At 41.6% G+C, this 11,294-nt stretch overlaps 1 protein-coding gene across 1 annotated transcript in view; it reads left to right on the top strand.

Annotated features, from left to right (window-relative positions):
• Window positions 1–3,042: 3,042 nt before the first annotated feature.
• si:ch211-1a19.3 overlaps window positions 3,043–11,294 on the top strand; it is a 32,047-nt gene continuing 23,795 nt past the window's right edge. The window contains exon 1 of the mRNA XM_048253213.1: window positions 3,043–3,419. Within this exon, the coding sequence (XP_048109170.1) occupies window positions 3,129–3,419 (291 nt within the window). The 5' untranslated portion in view covers window positions 3,043–3,128. The remainder of the gene's footprint in view (window positions 3,420–11,294) is intronic.

The following is an 11,294-nucleotide window of genomic DNA, read 5'->3' as shown; positions in this document are numbered from 1 at the left end:
ACTATGATATAGAGTTATAATGCGCGCCGAAAATTTCACTTAGCCTAATTATTTATTATTTATTTATTTGTTTATTTACTTATATATTATAGTCTACTTGGTTTCTATTTGGTTATTTACTTATATATTATAGTCTACTTATCAAGCATTCACTAGGACTTCTTATCACTCTAGTATCACTCTTTAACCCACCTGCATCTGTTTTTGATTATGAATAAATTGCAAACACTTAATTTCAACATTTATTTATTGATTTAACCTAGTTACTCTGCTCGCTCCCACTTCCAATCAATTTTTTTTAATATAGGCTACTGTATATCATGAAACACGTTTTTTGAGTCATGCCTTTTATTTGGGAGACTGCAACATACTTCTGTCCGCTAAAACACTTTCATTATTGCTGCGCCAAGATCTGGTTAAGCCGCATTACGCACTGTCTGTCTCATGTCTCTCCAGCGAAACACTGCACACATAAAACCAGAATAGGCTATTGAAACATCAACATATTTTTCTTTAGCCTGTATGTTTTTTTTATTTGGGAGACTTTCCAAGAAACGTCCGTCTGCTAAAACACTTTGGATACCAGTGCACGTTGGCGCAATTACTGTAGGCTACTGTACGTGCACTATAGCTTGCTCGTTGTCTGTCCAGCTGCACGGGAGGTTTAGACACAATTCAGAACGATGTATATGAAATATATTTTGGGGGAAACGTGTTGCTTCTGGTCATGTGACGTTAGCAGTTGTGTTGTCATGCTGAAAGTGCTATATTTTTCAGAGACAGTATAGTTTTCTTTCCGGTACGGCGTACCCTCTCCAAATATTTTAGTGGTACTCCGTACCGGCCAGTACCGGCTTACTTTCACCCCTGCTCATCACTAACACAAACCTCACCCCTGCTCATCACTAACACAAACCTCACCCCTGTGCATCGCTAACACAAACCTCACCTATATGGGCACCCCTATGCACTGGCGCCATCTCTCTCATCTCTAATAAAACAAGTGAAGCGGCATGATTTTGTGATCAGCCAACGCCGTACAAGCTAGGGCTAATACGATAGTCAGCCAGCACCGTACAAGCTAGCGCTAATACAATAGTCAGCCAGCACAGCAAAGCTAGCGCTAATAAAATAGTTAGCCAGCACCGTACAAGCTATCGCTAATACAACGTTACAAAATCATGCTAGCGCTAATACAACGCAATAAAATCATGCTGCATTCTGTTCCCAGAGCTGCTTTCTCTGTCTATGATCTGCAGCATTTCTCAAACTATGAGTCTACTCACCGAGTAGATTGCTGGCCCACGGTACAGTATAACAGTACATCTCCAAACATCAAACTCAAACAGTAGACTAATTGTGGACTGCCGAGTGTCGAGTGTCCTGTTCGCTCTTAAAGCCATGCCGAGTGTCCTGTTTATACTAAAAGCCATGCCGAGTGTCCTGTTCGCTCTTAAACTTTCCATCACATTGGTGCATCTACCTATAGTAGCCACTTTGTAAACGTGCTATTATGTAGCTATTAAACGCTAGCTTAGGCTATGACCACTATGTTCTTGCACTATTTCCCCCATGATCATATTGTTTCAAAGGTTCGAAGGATGCTCTTTATTATATGCCAATCTTGTATAATAAGTGCTCATGCCCCCCCACACCCCCACCCTTTGTTCTCTGGCGATGAGCCTACCTATGGGGTTCTCTCACCTGTTTTTAATGGTCCAGTACTCTTGCTGCCCTTCAGAACCGAAACCCACCAGCAGAACCGCATGGGCCTGCTTCCAGATGGAACACTTGGGGTCATAGAACACTCTGAGAGAGAGAGAGAGAGAGAGAGAACACAGAAGCATCCATCTTAGAACACGAGGGACCTGAAGAAAAGACAAAGTCTTCCCTAAAGAAATTAAAGAAGCTAAGTATAGTATAGTATATACTCTTTTGATCCTATAGTATAGTATACTCTATTGATCCTCTTATATTCAGTGCACTTTAAGCATTTGTCCTACTTTTAGAAGTTCTGGTGAATCTTTTTCTGTATGTATCCTGACATCTCACTGGACGGCACTGGGGTCAAGAATAACCACTAGAGGCTGCTCTCTCTCATGGAACAGGCCAACAGTGGGCCAACCAGTGGGCCTGTCTATGACAGATTCAGATGCTATGTGGCTATTATGTCATTGGCTCTGTCTCTCTCTCTCCCCACGTATCTCTCTCTCTCTCTCTCTCTCTCTGTGTGTCTGTATCCCTCTCAGTCTCAGTATGTCCCTCTCTCTCTCTTTTGAGTGCCACTGACCTCTACGATAGAACTGGAAGTTGCGAGTGGTGGTGTCGATAACCACGGCAACGGGTCCAATGGTTGCCACGGCGTCCTCCAGAGCCTGCTCGTCTCCAGGAGGGAGGTACTTCCAGGCCTTCACTGAGGCGACATTGAGGCTAAGATTAGCCTGAGGAGGTACATACACTCATTAAGACACACACACACATAGCCACACACACACACACACACACTCATTAAGACACACACACACACACACACACACACACACACACACACACTAAGACACACACACACACACACACACACACTCATTAAGACACACATACAGACACACACACACTCATTAAAGGACAAGTTCGGTATTTTACACTTAAAGCCCTGTTTTCAGATAGTTTATGATTAAATAGAACATTTAAGATTGAAATTTGGACACATGCTGCTGTCCTGAGATTTTCGGTTTCTGTGGTAGCGCCCCCCCCTCCTCCAGAACGCTGCATAGGTGCACTGGAACAATCCTTCCTAAAACGCATTAAACTTTCGTTTACAAAGACGTGAAACTCACCGAGTGGTCAGGGGTGTTCGCTGATATGCTCACACAAAAATCGCTGCAAAAGATGCTTTCCAACAGGTGTTTACCATGCGTTGTAAAACTGTGGAGCTATTTTTCCAAACGCCTCACACCCGTACATTCTTCCGTTGAGAGCTTGAAATAATAGACACTCCAGCCCAGTGGGTGGCGATAATGCACCTTACACCGTCTTGCCAATTACAAGCAAACCACTGGCATTTCATTGAATACACAGAAGAAGCAGAAGATCGCTGTCTTGAAGTATTTTGCAACAGACAGCTAAAAATGAGGCGATTTTGTGCAGTTCCGAATTGCGGGAAAATTCATAGCAAAAAAAGTTGTCACAGACTTCCTTTCAACGATCCAGAAAGGCTAAAGTTGTGGCTGGAATTTCTGGGGTTGGATGTGAGCACACCTGTTGAGAATCTGCAGAAAGCTGATCACCGTGTCTCTGCGGTCTGCATTTTACTGAACTTCGCTGGAGGTCGAAAGAATACGCCCAAAAAGCTCTTTCGCCTGAGAAATACAGCGGTTCCCACATTACCTCCTGGGACGACAGAGTTGGAAGAACTTGGGGTAAGAACTTATTTGTTATGTCTAACTTATTTGTTATGCCTAACACTAACCCTAGCCTACATGAATAATTTGGCTACATGATTTTGTACGTTTACTATTTTTTTGGCTGTGGAACTTTCATGATGAAAACGTAATGATTCACGTAGGCTATCATTCACATCGTGCAAGTTCCAAGACATTTTAGCATTAGCCATGGTTGGACGTGACAATAATTTGGATAGCGTAGTAGCCTATGATACCGCGACTGCATAAGACCAGAGAATGTCTAATAGGAAGAGAATTGGCACTGTCTGGTTACTTCCGGTTTCTGGACTGGTTGCAGTTCCTCCTCAGATTCCACTTGAGGGCGCTCGCAGGCGAGTGCAGAATGCATTGAGGTCTATGGAGCTTTACCCCTCAATATCCACTTTTCTCTGGATATAATTTTTTGAGTAGTAATTTGAATGTTGCATTCGCTAGGAGAGGCAAATAAAATACACACTGTTGATTGTTATATTTTTTGAAGTCACGTAAGTCTTCTAAAAAGCCTTTCAAATATGTCAATGACGTCATTCATTAGCACAATGTTAGCGTGATATGGGCAACAACGACCCAACCTGTAAGAAATGAAAAGGACATAAGTACTCGTTCATTCAACTTAAAATCTATATAATCTATATTGAACCTGCATAAACTACAATAAAATCTACGATTCTTCCACGACAAGCAGGTGAAAGAGATACATTTAGCCATCTAGCTCCATAGACCCCCATTCAACCTGCACTCGCCCGCGATCACCCCCAGTGGAATTCTAATGGAACTGCAACCAATGTCGATATAATGAGGCTTAATAAGAAGTGCCAAGGCTCTCCGTAGACGGGCTCTGATAAGACTTCAGAAAGAATACAAACAACCCCATATCCGTTTCCGGCAGCGGAGTAATGCCGTACCTCACAGCACATCCAATACAAGTCAATGGAGTTGGACAAAAACTACGATAAAACCTGGGGGGGCACCAGACGCCCGGAGAGACGCTTCCACTGGGACTCCAGAGCCCCCACAGCACTATAGGCCCAGCAGGAGCCGCATAGACCCTGAGGGCAGACACACACACACACACACACACACACACATATACACACACACATACACACACACATATAGACACACACATACACACACACAAGCACACACACACACACACACATATAGACACACACACACACACATACATAGACACACACACACACTCACACACACACACACACACTATCACCTCAGAAATATTAAGATCCAAGATTAGTTCCATCTTAACTTTTAAAGACACTGAGACCATTATACATGCATTTATTTCTTCACGCCTGGATTACTGCAATAGTCTTTTTTCTTGTCTGAACCAAAAATCTATAAAGAGACTTCAAACTGTTCAGAATTCAGCTGCCCGGCTTCTTACTAAGACAAAGTACTAAGACATTACTCCTGTTTTAGCCTCACTGCACTGGCTCCCAGTAAGCTTTAGAATTGATTTTAAGATTCTTCTGATTACTTTTAAAGCTCTACATGGCCTGTCTCCCAACTACATATCTGATCTCCTAGTACCTTATACACCTGTGCGTACTTTAAGATCATCTGGTAGTGGTTTCCTAACTATTCCTAAGGTCAATCTCAAAACAAAAGGGGAGAGAGCATTTAGTGTCTGGCTCTGGAATGACCTGCCTGATGAAATCAGGTCAGCCAAGTCAGTATGCTCTTTCAAATCCCTCCTTAAAACTCATCTTTACAAGCAAGCCTTCCTTCATTTTGTGTTAAGTTTATTAAGTTTTATTTCAGTGTTAAGTTTTATTTCAGTAAGTTTTATTTCAGTGTCAAGTTTTATTATGACCGCCGCGCAGCGAAGCGGCGGTCATATAGGTTTAGTCAGATTTTTTTTTCTTTCTTTTTTTTTTCGCATGTCCAAATTTCCGTCAAGGATTCCCGGGACACTGAAAGACCGGGGTAAACGAAACTTCTTGAGAACCGTAGGGTTTAGGAGGACCATTTTTTTTGTTGTATGTTGATCTCAAGGGGCCATGTCAACCCATTCCATAACCACTCATTTCATGTATAGCGCCACCTAGTTAAACACAAAAAAGTAAAAATGAGGTGGTGTAATCACAGGTATCTGTGACCTAACATAGTCAAAACTGCACGAAATTGGAAGTGTAGGATCATTATGACACCCTCTGAATGCATGCAAGTTTCGTGGAATTCCGTTCATGGGGGGCCACACAATAAATTAATTTATATTACTATACACCAACTGGCCTGTAGGTGGCCGGAGACAGTTTTCTGTGAATATCTCGAGAACCGTAGGGCCTAGGAGGTCCACCTTTTTTTGTATGTTGGTCTTAAGGGGGCATGTCAACCCATCCCATTACCACTTATTTCATGTATAGCGCCACCTAGTTAAAAATTAAAAAGCAATATCTCTGGCTGACATGGTCAAAACTGCACGAAATTGTAAGTGTAGGATCATTATGACACCCTCCGAATGCATGCCAAGTTTTGTGAACTTTCGTTCATGGGGGGCCTTACAATAAAATAATTTATGTGTACATTTAGTGACCGTTCACCAACAAGGATTCCTGGGACACTGAAAGTGAACTAATCATGTTAGTTCACACACACACACACACACACATACTGTACAAAGACAGACATAAACAGACACACACACACACATACAGGAAAAGGATGTCAGGTGCTTCCACAAACATGGCAGTGACTGTTTCCATGTCATCAATGCTGTGTGTGGGGGTTGGCAGATAGAGTGAGTTTACATGCACTTCAGTATCCCGGTTATTATGCCTATCATATTATGCATATAGACACACACACACACACACACTCACACACACACACTTAAACACTGCTGTGTATGGGGCTTGGCAGATAGAGTGTGTTTACATGCACCTCAGTATCCCGGTTATTATGCCTATCATATTATGCATATAGACACACACACACTCACACTCACACTCACACACTGCTGTGTATGGGGCTTGGCAGATAGAGTGTGTTTACATGCACCTCAGTATCCCGGTTATTATGACTAATATTACAGTTTTTTTCTGAATGCTTAAACACAACTGTGATTCTTATTGCACAATTTCTAAAACTATTAATACTTATAGCAAAACCACTCACTGAGTTTGCAAAACTAAAAGCACAAACACTGCTTTGCACTCAGTTTGCAATTTTGTAACACATCCTTTGCACAACTGTAGGCACAATTCACTGCACAGCACGCTTTTTGCAGAACTGTAAACACAACTCATGCTTTACACTCAATTTCCAAAGGATCAACACACTCGTAGCAAATCTATACACATGCATGGCTATTATTTTCACTATTTTGCCAACTCTCTGGCACACTTTTTCATGTGAAAACTGTTTTAGATAGTTAGTTCACTTTGCAATCAGCCTAAGCACTAAGCCACAGGTAATGTACAATGGGTACAATAGAGGGAGCAGGAAGAGAGATAGATAGATAGATAGATACTTTATTGATCCCCAGGGGAAATTTAAGAGTGAGAAAGGTAAGAATTAGAGGAGGCTGAAGAATAGGACATGAAGGTGAAGAAGGAGGAGGAAGAAGAGGATGCGGAGGTGAAGAAGTGAGAGGGAGAGAATGACAAGGACAAGGAGGTGAAGTTAGAGGAAGAGGACAAGGAGGAGCAAGAGGAGGACGAGGAGGGGGAAGAGGAGGACGAGGAGGGGGAAGAGGACGGGTAATAAGAGAAAAACTTCTCACACAAAACTTCAAAGTTTTGATGTGTGTAAATAAACACTAATACTTGATGTTTGGATCCCTGTATGTTTACAGAACTATGACAAAAGTATGACCTCAAACTGACATAGTCTACCTTGTGCACAGAGAAAGCAAAAGCCAGATGTGTTTGTTATTTATACCATTATTGTGTATTTGCCACATTGTGTGCTTATTATTGTGATGGCTTGTGTTTACTGTTTGATACAAAAACACAATTTTTACGAAGCTGTGAAGAGTTAAGCAAGGTGTGTTGGCTTTTGCAAGAGAACTACAATGTTTTGCTGATTGGGTGAGAGGTTTTGCCATTTGTGTGTAGAGTTTTGCAAAAAAAGCCATAGTTACAAAAAATGTGCTTTAGCAATCAGAAAAAACTGTATGCATATAGACACACACACTCACACAGTGCTGTGTATCCCGGTCATTATGCTCATCCCGGTTTGGATCTTATTTGGGATACGGTGTTTACATGAGCACAGAGAAACCTGGATATTCATATTCCTGTTTACATGATCAGTACTTGTATCCCGGTTACCAACAATAAAGTTCTACTGGCACAGTCTCGAGTGTTTATAAAGTTACTTTGCATGTTAGCAGCTAGGCTATCGTAAAAGTCCCTTTTGTTCGACAATTCTAAAACAACGATGTTTTTTTAAATACTTTTGCGCATATAGCCAGCTGCTGTCAGAAACCAGGATAAGGTGTATACATGGAACAGTATCCCGGTTTCTTTCGGAGTACTCCACCTAGCATAACCGAGATACTCAAAACGCTTATCCGGGCCCCCGGGCTTATCCGGGGTTCAGAAATCAGGATATGATGTTTACATATGCAAATACAAAACCGGGATACTTATAAAATCCCGATAATAACCGGGATACTAAAGTGCATGTAAACGCTCTCAGTGTAATTTGGGCAGTGACGATGTCTCATTGTTCGCCTGTGTGTTACCGTGGCTACACATTTGGGTATATTCCGCAGCGCCCTGGTGGGGATAACAGATGTCTCACATTGCATCTGGCTGCTGTCCGACCCATTAAAAGAATGTGGGCAAGAAACTGCCTAGTGTGTCAAGTGCCAAACAGCCAAGAAGTGCAAAGGCAATTCTGTCCAAATGTCAGGTTCCCTGGACACAATGTTGCCTGTGTGGGAAAATGTGTTTCCCTTGAAGTGCAATGTAGAAGCTTCTGGTAGAAAGAGGAAAACTGGGATGTGGATGGGGGCATTGCAGATGTGGATGGGGGCATTGCAGAGGTGGATGTGGGCTGTGGATGGGGGCATTGCAGAGGTGGATGTGGGATGTGGATGGGGGCATTGCAGAGGTGGATGGGGGCATTGCAGATGTGTGTAAACGGGGGCAGTTTACAGGTATAGATATTCATGGAGGATTACAAATGTGAATGGGGGATTACAGATATAGATGTAGACATGAATGGGATTACATGTGAATGGGGGCATTGCAGAGGTGGATGGGGGCATTGCAGATGTAACTGACACAACAGAGACATCTGTTTTCACCTGTTTGCTTGCTTCCTACTTTTAACAGTTGAGTTTGATGTCTTACTTTAACAGTTGAGTTTGATGTCTTACTTTAACAGTTGAGTTTGATGTCTTACTTTAACAGTTGAGTTTGGTTTTGTCTTACTTTAACAGTTGAGTTTGATGTCTTACTTTAACAGTTGAGTTTGATGATGTCTTACTTTAACAGTTGAGTTTGATGTCTTACTTTAACAGTTGAGTTTGATGTCTTACTTCAACACAGTGGTCCCCAAACTACGGCCCGCCACCTCATTTTGGGTGGCCCCCCAAGACATGTCCGCGGTATATAGCATCCGGCCCGCACGGGAGTACGACATCGTCAAACTAAAACCTCCGTAATTTCCCCCATTCATTCTTTATGGCGAGTCAAACAGTACACAAACAGTTGTTTTGGCGCTGTTTTGCGTTTGCCATCGAAAACGGAATGAAATGTAGGGTACCTGCAAACAATGTGAGAGGCCTATGCTGACTGCATCAGTGCTCAACGTATTTTAAAAGTTTATCAATTAATTGTTAATAACTAACTAACTTCTATTCAAGTCATATTTCTGGGACTTTCTGGGATAATTATTTTTATTTTTTATTCACTCGTTCAAATGTTCATGAACAATACAAAGAGTTCACAAAGTTCTCATCAGGTGACAGAAAGTTAGAATGGTGGTCTTTTCAGACCACTTCAGCACTTCATAAAATTCTCATAGTTTGAGAACTTTAAATTATTTGTAGGATATTCACAACTTGAGCTGTGTATGAAAAGACACAGAATTCAGAGTTCACACATTTTTAATAATATATACTTTTGGGACTCCCTGCTAATACTTTTGGGAATGCAAACGTTTTTTTATTAGTATTATTTAATTTTACACTGATATGGCATGATGACAATATAAACACAGCTAACAATGGTATTAAATTGCAATAGCCTATGATTAAATGTAATAGAATATTCAACTAAGGTAGACTGCTGTTGTTCACAGCACTAAGCTATTTATGGTTACTGATATAGAACTACTCCGAGTCTCTGACCCTCTCTTGGAGCCAGGCATAGTGAGCTGGCCCTCGGAAGAAAAGGTTTGGGGACCACTGCTTTAACAGTTGAGTTTAGTGCAGACCTGTCAACACTCCCCTTTTCCCCCAGAGCCTTGTGCACAAACACACACACACACACACACTCCAGTGCAGACCTGTCAACACTCCCCTTTTCCCCCAGAGCCTTGTGCACAAACACACACACACACACACCATACCTGTCAACACTCCCCTTTTTCCCGGGTTTCTCCCGTATTTCAAGGTCATCTCCCAGCACCCTCCCGTTTTGTTATTTCTCCCGGAAAACTAATTTGCATGGCCATCAAACTTCATTTTAAAATCATTGATCCATCCAGGTTGCCAGATTGTGTATGAAATACACCCTACACATACACGATCACTTAGTTTTAATTTCAACCGTTTTGTCAATAGGCTAAAACCTGGCAACCCAAAACCCAAATAAGGAAATTGAGTTTGGTGATGTCTTACTTTAACAGTGGAGTTTGGTGATGTCTTACTTTAACAGTTGAGTTTGATGTTTGATGTTGTCTTACTTTAACAATTGGGTTTGATGTCTTACTTTAACAATTGAGTTTGGTGTTGTCTTACTTTAACAGTTGAGTTTGATGTTGTCTTACTTCAACAGTTGAGTTTGATGTTATCTTACTTTAACAATTGAGTTTGATCTTGTCTTAGTTCAACAGTTGTGTTTGGTGTTTGATGTTGTCTTACTTTAACAGTTGAGTTTGATGTTGTCTTACTTTAACAGTTGAGTTTGGTGTTGTCTTACTTTAACAGTTGAGTAACAGTTGAGTTTGGTGTTGTTTGCATATTGCTGTGTAGTATCACGACTAGAACCCATGAACAAACACTTAAGGAACACATGTACTAAAGGGTTCCTCCATCAGTCACCACATGCACACACACAAACACCACATTACAACACACACAAACACCACAACACACAAACACCACATTACAACACACACAAACACCACATTACAACACACACAAACACCACAACACACAAACACCACATTACAACACACACAAACACCACAACACACAAACACCACATTACAACACACACAAACACCACAACACACAAACACCACATTACAAAACACACAAACACCACATTACAAAACACACAAACACCACATTACAACACACACAAACACCACAACACACAAACACCACATTACAAAACACACAAACACCACATTACAACACACACAAACACCACAACACACAAACACCACATTACAACTGTTGGATTCTCTGGTTGTTGCGTTGTGTTTTAGTTCTAATGTCTGTATTGAAGATGGTCAATAAAGCTTGACGGCGGGATCAGGATCGGCGATTAGATGATGATTTATTGTAGATGGTACAACAATGAATAACAGAACACAGGCTAAGTCTCAAACAGTAAAACTGTGCAGAGTCTAACAGTTGTGGTTGTTATTAGAAGCGGCTGCTGAGCCTTCCGACAGAAGATGCTCCTTGGGTTGCTTCCTCGA

The sequence above is a fragment of the Alosa alosa genome, chromosome 9 (genome assembly GCF_017589495.1).
Source record: "Alosa alosa isolate M-15738 ecotype Scorff River chromosome 9, AALO_Geno_1.1, whole genome shotgun sequence".
In the NCBI taxonomy this organism is placed as follows: Eukaryota; Metazoa; Chordata; class Actinopteri; order Clupeiformes; family Clupeidae; genus Alosa; species Alosa alosa.
Note: the sequence above shows the minus strand (reverse complement) of the source record. Positions and strands in the feature narration are given on the sequence as shown.